General features: G+C 37.5%; 1 protein-coding gene across 1 annotated transcript; it reads left to right on the top strand.

Moving 5' to 3' along the window:
* Nucleotides 1-1,674: 1,674 nt before the first annotated feature.
* Nucleotides 1,675-16,986, top strand: LOC143879858 (Protein kinase superfamily protein). The gene is made up of 6 exons (XM_077382507.1): nucleotides 1,675-2,064; nucleotides 3,571-3,902; nucleotides 9,966-10,101; nucleotides 11,624-11,760; nucleotides 14,466-14,589; nucleotides 16,211-16,986. Exons 1-6 carry the CDS (start codon nucleotides 1,980-1,982, stop codon nucleotides 16,774-16,776), a joined length of 1,380 nt encoding a protein of 459 aa, XP_077238622.1. The 5' UTR covers nucleotides 1,675-1,979; the 3' UTR covers nucleotides 16,777-16,986.
* The last annotated feature ends 673 nt before the right edge of the window (nucleotides 16,987-17,659 follow it).

Raw genomic sequence — 17,659 nt, 5'->3', positions numbered from 1 at the left:
TATCAACTTATGAGTCATAGCTTGATAACGAGAGTCTATTAAGATACAATTAGCAAAATAAAAGGAGCTTTTAAAGGACACATTACTAACAACATATGTGAATAGACCAAACATATAATTTTTGAAAACTTAAATATCTGTATAAGTTTTAGCCAAATTCAAACTAACTTTCGAAAGCTTGCAGTTTACAAGAATTTGTGATCATATATTGTTCAGACGCTGAAATCGCAACATCGGATGCAATCTTGAATGGCATTGTAATTGAAAAAAAATTTAGTTCTAGAATTTGAAATTTTAATTTCCAATTATTAAATATTTTGTCAAATGCACACATAATATAGCTTTATCCTTTAAATCATTGGATAGTTTGGATAAAATATTTTTTAAACGAATGCTAAAGCGAAGGGTGCACCTTTCAGAAACCGGCTACACGGGCACCCCCCACTGGACCATCTCACCAAAAATGCATTTATAATTAGGGGTGCAACTCGGGCGGGTCAGGTTCGGGTTGGCCTCAACCTGAACCTGACCCGAGCAACCATGCACTCAACCCGACCGGCCCCCTAAATTTTCTAAAATAAGAAAATTTAGGGGGCCGTTTGGCTACAACGATTTTATAACTTAGGATTGTAAACTCCTGAGTTTTACAAGCTAAAAACTTGGATGGTATGTTTTCAGGATTATTAGATGCTGTTTTTTTGGAAAATGTAGACGTGAATTTGGTTGATTAGAAAAGTTCAAAACAAACAAAAGTATTAAGTATGAAATATGAATAAATAAATGAAATTAATGAGTTTCAAAGGTGTTGTCAAAGAACGGGATTAGTTTTATTTGATTATCTATTAATTTCAAATGCCTCCGCCACCTTTTCTTCACCTAACTTTTTGGCATCACTTCCCCTTAACAGCTAATTTACAACATTGTTAAATTTCAGACTAATGTGATTTATCGATTAATCCAATTGTAATTAGAATCCTAGCCATCTGATTCTGGAGATTTGACGACCGTTGGATTCCTAATTTCTTAATCGAGATGGGCTCCAGTTAGATCAACGGCTTGGATAATCAATCATACAAGTAGCATATACATACATGATTTGAAGATTGAAAAAAAGGGAAGTGAATTATTCGCCCCCCTTTTCTTACTTGGGACAGCCCCAAAAGTCCACTTGTTTTTTTACATATTAAATAATAAAATTTAATAAAAGAGGATGTGAAGGGTATTTAAGTAATTGCACTGCACCTAGCTCTGTAGGATCTTTGAGACACCGACAGACTTTAACCCAATCAAATTCCCTTGGAAATAATCGACATGGAAAAACAAAACACGTAAAATCCAAGAAAATGAAATTCCTAAAGTACCCTCACAATGTCCAATTACCAAAACACCCTCTACAGCTTAAAATAGAGGGAATCTATCCCTTTTCCTCATTTTCGTATGGGAAATGATATTTCCAGAAACTTTCTCACCATTTCCACCCTCTATTGTTTGTCTTATTCTGAAAATGAAGAAGACAAAAAAAGACAACGAAAATGACGTGGAAATGCTTCCAGTTTTAGGAAAAGACAGAGAGGAGGGGGTGGCAATATCATTCCTTTCGTTTAGAGGTCAATTTCGTAATTTCATCCTATTTCCGGCAATTTTTTTATAATGGCTTCTGGTTTTGCATTTCTTCCCAGAAATCCCAATGATAAAAGTAAAACCAAAACCTCTCCAAACCCAAACCCTCTCTCAAAAATCCTTTTTCCGGCGATAAGAAACCGATTTTCCGGCGACGAGATCGGAATTACATCAGCTGAAGATATTTTACGGAAGCTCCGATCAGATCAAACCTTCTCACAAAACCAGATCTGATCGGAGTAAAACGATTTCCCCCCTAAAGAAAACAAAGCTCAGATCTTTTACCCTTGAAACTCATGTAGACTGAAAATCCACACGATTGAACGGGGGATCTCAGCCGTAGATCGGGAAATGGAAGGATGAGATTGAAAGGACGATTGGGAATCAAATTAATGGGGAGCTGTTTATCCACGGATGAGAGAAAGGGTGATTGGAATACTCCAGGTGAATTTTTTTTTCCATTTCTCTTCTTCAATTGTGTTATACTTTTAGGAAAAATATAAGTAGATTTTTTTTTCTGCATTTCGTTTGAAATTTATTCAGAGATTCTTTGAGAATCGACATCACTCTACTTCTGCAAATAACTAAACAAGAACAACAACCTTCTTGATATTTCTGGGAAAAAAAATCTTATTTTGCTAAAATGCGCCCTTTTGGTGATGGATGCTTAACGTACGCCTAGCTAAATGATTTTAACAGCAATGTCAATTGTCAAACTTGATGGTACACCAACTAATACACTCATTTTTATTTTTTTAATGCAACTAATACACTCATTTAATAATATGATGACTGTTTTGGCCCTATTATTTTTCTAATATTGCATGAAGCCATTAGGGCATGTCGGTCTTTTAGCTTGGCTCTTACCGTAGCTTCTGTCGGCAATTCTATCTTCTCATTAACGCATTGGATTTGAATTTACTAAAATACCCCTATATTTTCCGTATTTTACAGTCCTGAAAATACAAGTAATTGATTTTTGCCAAGGGAATTGATATATATTCACACCCTTTTTTCTTCCTTGGGCCACCCGCTTACTAGTAAAGGGGTAAACACACTAGAGGGGGCTGGCCAAGGGAAGAAAAAGGGGCTAATATATCACTTCCCATTTGCCAATACATCCCCCTAGTTAATAAACACTTAATTTTTTCACAAAATGTCCTTTAAGTAAATCTAAAAGCAAGATTGTTTTTCCCCACTGAATTTTGTGTTCTTATGCAATCAGCAATCATTACCCTTCTCCCCAACCCACCCACACACACAACACACACACAAAAAAAAAATGTTCAATCACTTTTAATATGAAAAAAACTAAGTCGTTAGGCAAAAAAAAAAAAATCTTGATTTTAGAGTTGACTTGAGGGCATTTTCGTCAACAAAAATTTAGTGTAGTATTCTGGGACATTTTTACACAGCAGCAGTAGTAGTAGTTTCATCAGGAGTAGAAGTACTAGTGGCATTTATAGTAAACAAGAAATTGTTTAGGTATTTCATAGTTGAAAGGAAACCCGCATTTATTAGTTTAGTGTAGTGTTTTTGGGACCTCTATTGCAGTATTTAATATCTATAGAAAAGTTACATGTATAAGATATTTGGTAGTTATAAAGAAATTTACATTTATAAGTTGTTAGACGTTTATGAGGTATTTAATAGTTGAAAGAAATTTATATTTCTAAGATTTTAAATAACCTAATGGCCACTCAAGATATAGAGGTTTGTAACTTCTCAGGTAAACATTAGATATAGATAAGGTATTTCTTCACTTCATTTCTCTTATAAGAGGAATGATGAAATGATCTTTACATTGTAAGATATTGAAAAACCACAGGGGTTGCCCAAGTCTTCCCATTAAATATAGTATGGATTAGTGATCATGGCCACTAGAAAGATAGTTCTACTTATCTTTTCTAAATGCATGCTTAATGTTTCTTTTTTGGAAAAATAATGCAGTTCAAATAGAGCGCGGGCCGCCTTTATCTCCTACAAAACCAAGCAAACTAGTCATTTCAGAGAACAGCAATTCCTTGAGTGTGCCAGCAACACCGAAAGATGTCGAGGATTTCAGGCACATAAGCGGATCTCAAAATGCTGATAACTTTACATATAGTGAAATGAGGATGGCTACCAAGAACTTCCGACCAGATCAAATTCTCGGTGAAGGTGGATTTGGCATTGTCTATAAAGGTGTTATAGATGAGAATGTCAGACCAGGATACAAGACTACGCAAGTGGCTGTTAAAGAGCTTGATCGAGAAGGTTTCCAGGGGGACAGAGAATGGCTGGTATTCTTCTTCCCTACTTTCAGTTTTCCAGTCAATCAATCCTATTTTAGCTTTACATGTAAAGGACTGTGTCTATGGTCATCGATAATCATAGAAGTGGAAAGAAAGAAAAGATCAACTCAACTTCTCTAGATTGGTGGATCTGAAACATGATTAATCGGAACTAAGTTGATGAAACCTGTAGTCTGTTTTTTGCGATGTAGTTCATCTTAATTTAGCATGTAGCAGTTTGTTTTATCTTGTGTAATATTACATGCCTCAGAGAATAGCTATCTGAGAAAGATATTAGAGACCCAAAGCATCAAGAAAGGGAACAGTGTTTGTTTCCTCCGTGCTTGACTAAAAAGTTATCCCAAGTCCTCTTGATTTTGCTGCACTCTGAATTCAAGCCTGTATTCGTAAGGGATTAGTGACTTTTTCCCTTTGATTTGGCAAATTAAAACACAGAAACTGAAAGATTAGTTTAGTAGTGGAGTAAGAGTATCTGGACATATAGTTCACTTTCAGTGGTGGTTCCAAGAATGAAATTTAAAATTTAAAACAAGAGAGAGAGAGAGAGAGAGAGAGAGAGAGAGAGAGAGAGAGCAAAATTTAAAATAAAAGACGATGGAGGTTTTTTCTTTTCTTTTTTTCTTTTTTGTAGTGAAGAATGGAAGACATACATGTCTCAAGAAACACCATCAGACCTAGACTCAAACCATAAAAACACCACTGGTGGTTCCAAGAACTTAGGCAATCATCAAAATATTCCATAAGACCGATAACTTTGTATGTCGTGATCAAGGGTCAGTTTTGTCAATCTGAGTCTCATTCAGTATAGAAATAACATTTGAATGCCACCTGTGACCAAGGCCATGATTGGTCATGCTATCAAGGTGGTGCTCCTCTTCCACCAGAGCTTGTGCCGCTATCCCTTCTTGTTGATGGAGAGAGGGTGTTACGGAGGGAAGGAGGAGAGGAAGAGCTCTGTTGTTTTGATACATATAGGGGATAGGGAAAATCATAATTTGTAAGACCAGTCATGGGTGAAACCCATGCATACCCTCTAAAAGCATAATTTATAAAAGCCGGATGTAGAAATAGTCGCATGAAAACTACATAAATTTTATATGAATAATTCCAGAAAACAAGAAAAAGATACTTTGGCAACCTTTTCCTTATCATCTAAAATCAATTCCTGGGATTAAGATATTTGGATCATCTGACCAGAGATTGTGACTGTTTTCTTCTAAAATTCCACTTAATCTTGGACTGTTTCAAAGCCAATTCACAAGGCTTATAGGTTTACATGAGTGTATGCATCAGGTTATATATATTGTAACGACCCAATTTCCATGACCGGATCGCTACAAGCAAACACCTGTCAAAATACTCATATATATATATATATATATATATATATGAGTTAAGTGAAGCTACACACACGTGTAGCTAACTTAGCTACACCAACGGCTTAAAATACAGTGGGCCCACATTGTTTGGGTGATCCAAACCATTCATTTGATAGACCCTCACATTGATAGGGTGTGCCCAAAAAATCAGCTCCATAGGATCATCCCCACCCTTCAAACTGTGGAGGCAAAAATGGACAGATTTGTTAAGGTTTTTACGCGTCCATTTTTGCCTCCACAAATCGTAGGGTTGGGATGATCCTATAGAGCTGATTTTTTGGGCACACCCTATCTATATGAGGGCCCATCAAATGAATGGTTTGCATCACCCAAACAATGTGGGGCCCACTGTATTTTAAGCCGTTGGTGTAGCTAAGTTAGCTACACATACGTGTAGCTACACTTTTCTCTCTCTCTCTCTCTCTCTCTCTCTCTCTATATATATATATATATATATATATATATATATATATATATATATGAGGAAAGTGAAGCTACACCGCCGGCTTAAAATACAATGGGCCCACATTGTTTTGGTGATCCAAAGAATTCATTTGATTGGCCCTCACATAGATAGGGTGTCCACCAAAAATCAGCTCCATAGGATCATCCCAACCCTACGATTTGTGGAGGCAAAAATGAACGTGTAAAAACCTTCACAAATTTGTCCATTTTTGCCTCCACAGTTTGAAGGGTTGGGATGATCCTATGGAGCTGATTTTTGGTGGACACCCTATCTATGTGAGGGCCAATCAAATGAGTTCTTTGGATCACCTAAACAATGTGGGCCCATTGTATTTTAAGCCGGCGGTGTAGCTTCACTTTCCTCTCTCTCTCTCTCTCTCTCTCTCTCTCTCTATATATATATATATATATATATATATATATATATATATATTTTTATTTTATTTTTTTTAATTTTTTTTTAATTTTTTAAAACCATATACGAAAATTAAATAGCCATCGCTCTTATTCCATTTCCAAAATGTCTCCTTACAATAACTTTAATTTAAAACCAATTTACTCAATTAAGTAAAGTCTCGAACTAGTCAATTTAAAATAAATTCAAAGTGTTGATGAAGGGTATCGTCTTCCTTAATTATTTGCTCCCATCATCCTACGCTCCCAAACGTCCTCGTGAGCAAACGCACCCTCATTAGAATTCTCTAATCCTGGGAATAAAAATAAGGTCAGCAGGATGATAGAAACTGAACCAGTATAAGAATTCAAGGGCTCACGCATACTCTTAATTACACCATATTGCTGCCTTGTTCAAGGGCATAAAACTCGTACATCAAAAAATCATATTGCTGCCCAGTTTTTGGCGTAAAAACACTCATACTGAAACACTATACTGCTGTCCCGTTTTGGGACGGAAAGTACATATGTGAAAACATTAAGTTGTTGTCCCGTTTTGGGACGGAAAATACATACGCGAAAATATTAAGTTGCTGTCCCGTTTTGGGACGGAGAATACATACGTGAAAACATTAAGTTGCTGTCCCGTTTTGGGACGGAAAACACATACGAGAAAACATTAAGTTGCTGTCCCGTTTTGGGACGGAAAATACATACGCGAAAACATTAAGTTGCTGTCCCGTTTTGGGACCGAGAACAACATACAAAACAACGCTTAATTTGGTCCATTTTGGGACCAACAATAACACACAAAAGCAGTGTTAAATCTGGTCCGTTTTGGGACCTATAGAACATACATTAACAACATTAACAGGGTATAAATCTGGACCGTTTTGGGACCTATAGAACATACATTAACAGGGTATAAATCTGGTCCGTTTTGAGACCTATAAAACATACATTAGCAGGGTTTAAATCTGGACCGTTTTGTGACCTATAAAACATACATTAACAGGGTTTAAATCTGGACCGTTTTGGGACCCATAAAACATACATTGACAGGGTATAAATCTGGTCCGTTTTGGGACCAAGAAAACACTATAAGACAAGGAAAGAAATAAGGTACTTACTTGGATGGATCAAGGTATAAAGAGAATCAAGAGTAAAGCTCTTCTTCTTCTTCTTTCTTCTTTTCTCTCTCACTTGGGCGTCCAGAAATTTGGATGTGGGAGAGAGCCCAAGTTTCTTATATTCTTCTCTTCATTGTTGTAGTTTTATATAAAAGAGAGTGAAAGAGATATGGTAGTTGCTCAATCAAATCCCTTGATTTCCCAATGACTACTATGTAATATAGGCAATATACAAAAGAGAGTGAAAGAGATATGGTAGTTGCTCACAATCAAATCCCTTGATTTCCCAATGAGTTGGGGGTCCTACTGTAGTTGGGATTTGATTGCTCATATTCCAAAAATTACAAGATCTTATCTTTTAAGAAATCTCCTAAAATTTTGAGATTTTGAATTTTACATAAGTAAGTCTATCATACCAAAAGAGGAGTACAAGATTCCTTTCAAAGTGGATATCAAATCTCCAAAAGAAAAAGAATCTTTCCCTTCCCAACATTCTTAACTTATTTATCATCCAATCATTGTTGCTTACCCTATATATATATATATATATATATATATATATATATATATATAGAGAGAGAGAGAGAGAGAGAGAGGAAACTGTTGGTGCGTTTAAGCTCACCAAACTTATGGTGAGCTTAAGCCCCCAATCACTTGGGGGCCCACTTTGTTAGGATGATCCAAAGCATTCATTTTAAAGTCCCTTACATAGATGGGGGGTGTACCAAAAATCAGCTCCATAGGATCATCCTAACCCCTCCATTTGTGAAGGACAAAAATGGACAGACACAAATCTGCCCATTTTTTGTCCTCCACAAATGGAGGGGTTAGGATGATCCTATGGAGCTGATTTTTGGTACACCCCCTATCTATCATAAGGCCTTGCAAATGAATGGTTTGGATCACCACAGAAAAGTGGGCCCCCATGTGATTGGGGAGCTTAAGCGCACCATAAGTTTGGTGCGCTTAAGCTCACCAACAGTTTCCTCATATATATATATATATATATATATATATATATATATATATATATAATTAGTAGTTTTGAAATGCTATTACTAATTAAAAGCAAAGTATACCATATTCAATAGATTATTGAAAAGATTTTTAGGTGGACCCACACCATATGCACGTTTTTCCATACAAGGAAAAACGTGGGTTTCTTCCCTCCACTTTTAATACAAAAATTCTCCACCTTTTAAGTGATATTTTCCACGAAAATTATTTTTTTTACAACAAGACTTATTTTTTTCTCTCAATTAGAGAATTTAGATATAACATTCAATAGCCATAGATTCTAAGATCTATGGATCCAAGCAAATCGAAGGGAAAAGAGTGATTAAAATTTAAGATCAAGGGTTGGTCAACAATGGATCGTTGATCCCCACCCTTGAAAATAGATCCATTGATCCAAAGGCCCAAATCTTAGGGTTTTGAAAGAGAAGATAATCACAGTCATTACAATACATATTGTGGAAACTCTATAGATCGTGATTGGCATTGAGTTTGCTACCAAGTTTGTCGCAGGAATCCATAAAAAGAAGGATGTCAGAATAGGGAAAATTTGTTTCATAGTTTAATTCCAAACCTCAAGAAATAGCATGTAAAACAATCAAATCTAATCTGCACAAGATATTGCTACCAATCCTTGTTACATAGACACAAACACTTGGTGTCCGATATCAAACACAGATGAATGCATTTTTTGTTTTTGTGTTGAAAAAATACAAAGGCATTGAACATGGCAACCCGATGCTGGCAAGGTTTTGAAGTAATATGATAATATGGAAGAAGGAAGAAGTGATATCATATAAATATTGTATACATTAAGACAAAAATAAGCTTGACATGGCAATTATTTTCCGAAATTGGGGTGCCCTTGTTACCTATCTGCACAGGTTGAACTGAGACATCATAATTAAGTAAATTATAAATAGAAAAAACATAAAAGAGGGTGAACCTTTGCGCAACGATAAGGTTGCTCCATTGTGACCTGGTGGTCACGAGTTCGAGACACGGAAACAGCCTCTCTGCAAAGGAGGGGTAAGGTTGCGTACATCTAACCCTTGACAGACCCCGCAATGGCTGGAGCCACGTGCACTGGGCCGCCTTTTATAAATAGAAAAACATTAAAAAAAAAAGATAACTAAACTATAACATAAAAAATTAAAGGAAGATGTGAGATGAGATGGTGAGAAAGTTGAAAAGTTCAATTTTAGTTGCTAAGTTCGAAATTCCAAAGAACGGATAGACCATGAACTAGTTAGAAGCTTTCTTCAAGACTCAAGAGTCGCATCATGTAGATTGCATTTTTCTGTTTTCAATTATTGACTTTTTCGGATGTTTATTTAGGCATAAAATGAACTGCCGCTTTGGAGAGAACAGTTCAATTCAAATGGTTCAAGTGGTTAAACTATCAAACCAAACGGTTCATTCAGTTTTTGCTGATTGTAAGTGGTTTGATCAAACTGGACCAAGAACACGGTTAGTTCAGGTCGAACCGGATGGGACCGGCTGGTTTGGTTTGGTATTTGAAACATTGATCCATACACATACATAAATAAATGGATTATCGGGAGCTAGGAATGCTGGTTATGATGGTTATGGAAATTGTTTTATATTTTTGAATGATAATGGTTATGGAAATCGTATGGTGCATATTCATTGTCTTGTACTTCTTGCAGGCAGAGGTCAACTATCTTGGGCAGCTTAGACACCCACATCTCGTCAAACTAATTGGATACTGCTGTGAGGATGAGCACAGGCTGTTGGTTTATGAATACATGGCCTGCGGAAGCCTTGAAAAGCACCTTTTCCGACGTAAGTTACCAAACTCACCTTTAATGACAGATTTTCTTTTCTTGATTAAGTGTTCGAATCGCATTCTATTAGTAAAAGCATATCATCCAAAATATATAAAAAGCACTTGATGCTCACAAGGTATTAGTGGTTTCAGTTTTTAAAGTCATTTTAACTTGGACATGGGGTCACTGTCAAACCTGGTCACAAACAAGTGGTGAACTTGGCAAATCCAACATGCTTACATGTCTATCTTTCATATATATTAATAATTAAATATTAATATACACGGACATAAAACATGGAAAATGCAATCCTGCAAATATAAAAAGTTAGAAATAAGTTAAGTCCACGGTTGGATACCTCATATTTTGTATTTGGATTTGGAATTGAGTTTTGAATGCAAAATGAATAGATCCGCCAGCTCATGTTGAGGGAGACAGAGAGGGAAGGGGGTAATTAAATATTAATATATACGGACATAAAGCATTGAAAATGCAATCATGCAAATATAGAAAGTTAGAAATAAATTAAGGCCACGTTTGGATACCTCATATTTTGTATTTGGATTTGGAATTGAGTTTTGAATACAAAATGAATAAATCCGCTAGCTCATGTTGAGGGAGACAAAGAGGGAAGGGGGTACTTCCAACTGGAAGGGAGAGGTTGAGGACCAAAGAGGGTGAAGGAAACTGCAGATTTGTAGATTTCCAATTACTTATTTCCACAGCATATTTGGAAATCTGATTTTTTCACTGTTAGTCGCTGATTTGGAAATTCAAGGATTTGATCCGGATCCAAATCACAACTCAAAAAGGGATCCAAATGTGAGAAATCCAAATCAAAATCTTCTCGGCATCCAAACGGGCCCTAAGGGTGATGATATATGCACACCCCCTGTAGGATGATTCGCATCCCTTATAACGTGATTTGACGTCAAAAAGTGTTAAAGTCTGCCGCAATTCACGTTAGAGGGGTGAGAATCATCCTAAAGGGGGTGTGAATTTATCATCTCCCTAAATTAATAGTGGAAATGATACAACAATATTTAAGGAAAAAATGATAGCCAAGGCCTTATCATTTTATTCATTCATTAATTCCAGTATTTGGAAGTTACTATGTCTTAGGTTTGAACCAAGTATTTCGTATGTGCCGAAATATTCCTTCATGTGTATCCTAAAGGAAAAAAATTTTGGTCTCTGTATCTGATAGTCATATCAAAAGTAATACTGGTTAATAACTTTGTTTTGTGATTAGTACATATCTTGGGACAAGGATGATGAACATTTTTTTTTAATTTGTGTGTGTGTGTGTGTGTGTGTGTGTGTGTGTGTTATAAAGGAAGGTTGCAATTTTTCATCGATGGGAAGAAACATTAATATAAGGATACAGTGTTTTCAGAAGGTGGGAGTTTCGTAGTGGAAAAAAAAACTAGAATATTTTGCAAGTACTTGAAGAAAAACAAGTCAGATAAATGAAACCTTGTTCTGTTCTTGTAAAACAGTTGCTCTGATTACTCATCCCATTTCTACTCTGTTCACAGGGGTATGTGTTACAATGCCTTGGCCTACTAGAATGAAGATTGCATTGGGTGCAGCGAAAGGGCTTGCCTTTCTTCACGGAGCAGAGAGGCCTATTATCTATCGTGACTTCAAGACATCAAACATCTTGTTGGATTCAGTTAGTGCCTGCTCTATCTCTCATACCTTCGACTTCTACATTTTCTTTTCTTTTTTCTCTTTTTTTTGAATGGTACGACTTCTCCATTTTCATTTCTCACACTTTAGAAAGTTTACTGTTTACAATCCTGTCAATCCATATAAGATCATTCACTTCCAAAATAATGACAATTAGCAATTTTTAGTCTCTGATTTCGAAGAAGATGAGTAGAACAGAGTAATATTGCATATATGAATTACAATGAAGGAGGTGGAGATCCATACTGATCTCGGACTGCAATCACATTGAATGTGGTTCATTGTGCCATCTTTTCGATCACTCGGACCAAAAGGAATTAACGCCTGTTAGAAGCTGTTCAAAGATACGTAAGGAGATTACTATGGGGAACTAAGTTTTTGGTTGCTAATTGGGCTATTGGCAATGAGGTCTCATTTAGGGGTGCAACTTGGGCAGGCTCAACCCGGGAAAAAGTCGGGTTGGGTTGAGTTTGGGTCTCGTTCGGGTTCGGGTTGGGTTTTCTCAACCCGGGTTGAGGGTTTGGGCAACCCGACCTGAGTGAACCCGACATTTTAAATAATTTTTTTAATTTTTTAAGCTTAAAATCTCAGGTTGGGTCGGGTTTGGGTTGACCAAATGGTTGCTCGGGTCGGGTTCGGGTTGGTCTCAACCCGACCCGAGTTGCACCCCTAGTCTCAATTAGCAATGAGGTCTTTAATAGTGTTTCAAAATGCGGATGCGGGCTAAAATGCGGCCAAAGCAAAATCCTAGTCGACTCGGCACGATAGGGCTGAGTACTCGGTTGACATGGTCATAACTCGGGAGTGTCAAAGGAGTTTTGATTGACTTTGTAGGACAAAACGTGAAACTGGACAAGAATGCAACCAAGGTGAAGGGAGTTGACTCGGGGAGTCCACGATGATGCGGGGGAGTTTTGAAATCTCTGAATATGATCTCTTAAGAAAATGTCAAGACTTAGGAGGTTCTAGCGGGCAGAAAAGGAAGAAAGGATAGGTCAACTTTGTTAATTCCCCCTCATCTAGATCCATCAAACTGAACTGTGATGGATTCTCTTTGCAAAACCCCAGACCAGCTGGGATTGGTGGAGTGTTTAGGGATAGGAATGACACTACGTTGTGGGACTACTCTAGCCCCATGGGTATCACTGTATCTGAAGAAAAGGCATTTTTAGTCCTACTCAGTCTAAAAAGCTTTGGATTCCAAAGTAGTTCTCCATAACTCTAACTTAGCAAAGCAAGAGTAAATGCTAAGTTAGAGTTATAGAGAACTACTTTGGAATCCAAAGGTTTTAGACTGAGTAGGAATAAGACAGAGTACATGGAGTGCAACTTTAGTAATGTAAGGAGGCGGGACAAGGATGTAGTAAATATGACTAGACAGGAGGTACCTAAGAGGGATATCTTTTGCTATCTAGATTCAATTCTACATAAGGAAGGAGAGATTGAAGAGGATGTTAACCATAGAATAAGAGCAGGCTGGTTGAAGTGGAAGCTTGCCTTTGGAGTTCTGTGCGACCGTAAAATCCCTACCAAGTTGAAGGGAAAGTTTTATAAGACAGCTGTGAGGCCAGCCATGCTTGACAACTCAGAATGTTGGGCCACCAAGAAGTAGCATGTGCATAAGATGAGTGTGGCGGAGATGTGCGGCCACACAAGGTTAGATAGAATTAAAAATGAAGACATTCGTAAAAAGGTGGGGGTAGCACTAATTGAGGAGAAGATGAGAGAGCACCGCTTAAGATGGTTTGGACAAATCCAACGTAGGCCTTTGGATGCTACAGTGAGAAGAGGCGACTCGTGCCAAGTTGATGGAGTAAAAAGAGGTAGGGGCAGACTGAAAACAACTTGGGTAGAAACAGTGAAGAAAGACTTGATAGCTAGGAATTTAATAGAGAACATGACCTTGGATAGGATAGAATGGAAGAAAATGATCCACGTAGAAGAACGCAACTAGAACCAGGATTAGATCCAGGTAGATTCCTTTCACCTTCTTCATGAAATTTTTCTAAAGGATTCATCTAGCCGACCCCAACTAGTTTGGGACAAAGGCTTTGTTGAGTTGAGAATGTTTCGATCGAAATTTGAGGGTTATCTTGATTGAAGAGACTCTCAAAATGCAGTGTAATTGAGAGCCAAAAAGATTAGACGACCATGGCATCTTAGCCTCATTTTTAATGAGATTCTCGACATGCTAGAGAGGGCAACTGCTTTTACCCATACTGTTAGAGAGGCCAACAAGACTTCTGACTCCTTGTCTAAAGCCAGTGTTAGGCAGGTGACTCTCTTTGAGGGGGCAATCTCTGCCCCACTTGTAATTTTATTTTTTTATGCTTCTTTCTGCCCTTCTGTGTACTCTTTTTCTTCTCTTAATGAGAAGCTGCTTGCCGTTCTCTCTCTCCAAAAAAAAAAAAAACTACAATGAAGAAATAACCGTTTCATCGTACTTGTGGAAGTTCTGATGGTTTCCACTTCTACTATTCTCTTTTGAATTAGATTGATTTTGTACCATTCACTCGATAAGAAAATGGGTCAGATTCTACGGGATCAACCCTATGGGACTTGAGGAATGATGGAGGGGAATAAAAAGAGAGGGAAAGAAAATTGAAATAATGAATCAAAGAAAATAAATAAGTACTGGGAACCAATAATCACATCATTCTACAACTAATGTTGCATCATAACCTGCAGGATTATAATGCAAAGCTTTCAGACTTTGGGCTTGCAAAAGATGGGCCCATGGGAGACCAGACCCATGTTTCCACACGAGTAATGGGTACTTATGGATATGCAGCTCCGGAGTACGTAATGACTGGTGAGTTTACAAATTGAACACATTTGCATGTGATGAGGACATTCCATTTCTGAAAAAATAGCTGTGCATCATGTATTGGAAACAGGCTTATTAGTAGGATAAAATAATGTTCAACCCATTATATATATATGAGCAATAATATGGTTTCAAGAATAAAGTCTTTTTTCCTGTCTTTTTTTTTTTCTGGCTGTTGTTATCTATAATGGAGAGCAGATACTATCTGGCCGTGCTGCACGGTCAGGCAGGCTGTGATTGGCCGGAACAGGCCGGCCTAAAGTTGTGGCTTTGGTCTTTGTTTGCAGATAAGATTATTTTAATTTTTCTCTCAAAAAAATAAGATTATTTTAGTTTAGTCATATTTGCAAGTGGGACATTAAGGTCTCTTTTGAAGCCATTTACTATATCATTTCTAAACCGCTTGTCATAAGTCTGATCCCGCTAATCATGTCCAAGGGTACCTGGAACACGATTCATTGCGGTACGCAATACAGGAATAGGTACGGGGTACGATGGTAGCCCGGTATGTTGTACGATGTGCGTAGGCTAGTCGGTTGGCTATTTTAGCTCGTGGGTCGATTTGGAGTGCAAATCTAGTATATAACTTCATATATTTTTACAAAAATATCATTCTATAGTCCATACTACTTACAATTAATAAACAAAACCAAAAACATTATGCGTGCCATTCATATATATTGAAAATGAAAATTCCAGTTCCAATCCAATCCATAATATATAAAATTTGAAGATCTCCAAATATCACTAAATTAAGTACAAACATATATTGCATTCTTGATCTTAAATGAAGCCAAACAGAAAATAACTACCCGGTTATGAAATAAGAACACAAAAATATGAACAAACTAATAAACTATTGTGATACTCTCTTTTCCTAGTCCACCGAAGTGTTCCTCTCTCTCTCTCTCTCTCTCTCTCTCTCTCTCTCTCTCTCTCTCTCTCTCTCTCTCTCTCCGTGGGTCGCCATTTTTTGTGATTCGGGTCGCAAACGACCCACATTTCGGGTCGGCAACCCCGGATCCCGGGTCGGAGGGTGGGAGGGAGATCCCGGTAACTTTGATCATGTCATAGATATCCGGCCATGAGGACCCAGCGGCATCTTTCATTTTTCCATCTAGAGATTTTATCTTTGGTTGTTCGAAGTAGGGAAGAAAGAGCTGGAGAAATTGAAAAAACAAAGGGAACTAAACGGAAACAAGAGGGATCCACCAAAGAAGACCTTCCCCTCTGTTCGGAAGAAAAAGAGGATCCAGACAAATTAGATGAAACGGAAGAGACGTTGGTCCTTATTTGCAAATAAAATTATTTTAATTTAATCCGAGTCAAATGGCATACATGGGTGCTGCAAAACAACATGTTGAGCTTCACATACAATGAAATAATTTGCATATACCTCCATATTCTGTGTAATCAACTGTGAACAGTAATACAAAGTTATTCAGATGTGTAACATTTATAATCATGGGATTATAAAGGAGGGAATTCTCTTAAATTTCCCTGCTTGCTTATGAGAGTTCTGATTTGATGAAAAACTAATCCATCAGAAATTCTTGATTCACAAACATTCTACTTATGAGCTAACCCATATAGTTCATGTGACCAGGTCATCTAACAGCGCGAAGTGACGTCTATGGCTTCGGAGTTGTGCTCCTTGAGATGCTCATCGGAAGGAGAGCAATGGATAAGAGCAGGCCAAGTCGAGAACACAACCTAGTCGAGTGGGCTCGCCCGCTTTTGAGCAATAACAGGAAGTTGCTTAAGATCTTAGATCCAAGAATGGAAGGTCAATACACAGTCAAAGCCGCCCAAAAGGTGGCCAACTTGGCCTACCAATGCCTTAGCCAAAATCCTAAAGGGAGGCCTACCATGAGCCAAGTGGTTGAGATCCTAGAGACTTTTCAAATGCAAGCTGAGAATGAAGAACGCACACTGTTCCAGAGTGGAGGCAGCGGTGTGACCCTTTACGAGGTTCCCAAAAGTACAGCGGATAATTCTACTGAAGGAAAGAAAGCCTCCTTAAAGGATGGGGACAAAAGAGAACAACAGAGAAGAAGTAAACCAGCAAATGGAAGGAGCAAAAGTGAGCCTCCTGCTCTTGAATCTGATATGTATAGCCCTTCATCTGATTATGATTCCTGGCGTGAAAACACTACCTTCGACAAGGAATAGAGCTGAGAAGACATCTGTAGATGAGATTGATTTGTGTAAGTTGTGACATTGTAATTCTCTGCAGTCAATTGGTTTTGAGAACTGATCTGGTCTGGGAATTTTGCTTGCATAAAGAACCTAAGATTGTACTCATTTTTTCAAAATATACTCAGCTTCAATAGCCTTGTTTTTTGTTCCAATTAACCATAATACTACTTGAAATGATCGGCATACCAGCACCTTGAGTAGAACATGCATGCTACTCTACACCAGTTCCATTGCAGATCTGTGTTAATAGTTTTCCCTTTCCTTCTGTCCCTTTTTTGAAGGAACTGCAAATCTGTGTTGCTGGTTTGGGTACATCAGTTTTTTTTAGATATTCATACGAGAGAGGAATGTTTTTTTCTTTTGAAAGATACAATCTTGGCACTGTTCATCCCCATATTTATCTTTTGGCAGATTACAAATGGTTGGAATTTTGTCACTCTGCTCAATGCCGATGACTTGGGGGACTGTTTCGCCACAAGAAGTGTTCTTAGTGATTCTTTGTTGGGGGGGAATCTATGCCCCCCTTGTGACTGCTGTATTTTGTTTGCCGTCTTGATGAAAGCTTTCTTTACCAGAAAAAAAAAGTGTAGATAGGAGATGTTTTGTGGTTTGCCAAGACAGTAGTCTCAACTCTCAAGGAAAGATAAGAATTTTACCAACAAGAGCTTAGAATTTCAAAGATAAAAAAGCTACCCATCAGAATTTTTCATTAGATTTCATCATTTGCCATTGAAAAAAATGATTATGGACAATCATTGAATCCATCAGTCAAAGTTTAGGCCATACAGTACACAGAGCCATATAAGTAATGTAATTTAAATTGAAGTCGGCCGACCCCAACTAGTTTGGGACAAAG

This window comes from Tasmannia lanceolata, unplaced genomic scaffold (genome assembly GCF_043159265.1).
Source record: "Tasmannia lanceolata isolate RefF3 unplaced genomic scaffold, GAP_Taslan_0.1 ptg000006l, whole genome shotgun sequence".
NCBI classification, from domain to species: Eukaryota; Viridiplantae; Streptophyta; class Magnoliopsida; order Canellales; family Winteraceae; genus Tasmannia; species Tasmannia lanceolata.
Note: the sequence above shows the minus strand (reverse complement) of the source record. Positions and strands in the feature narration are given on the sequence as shown.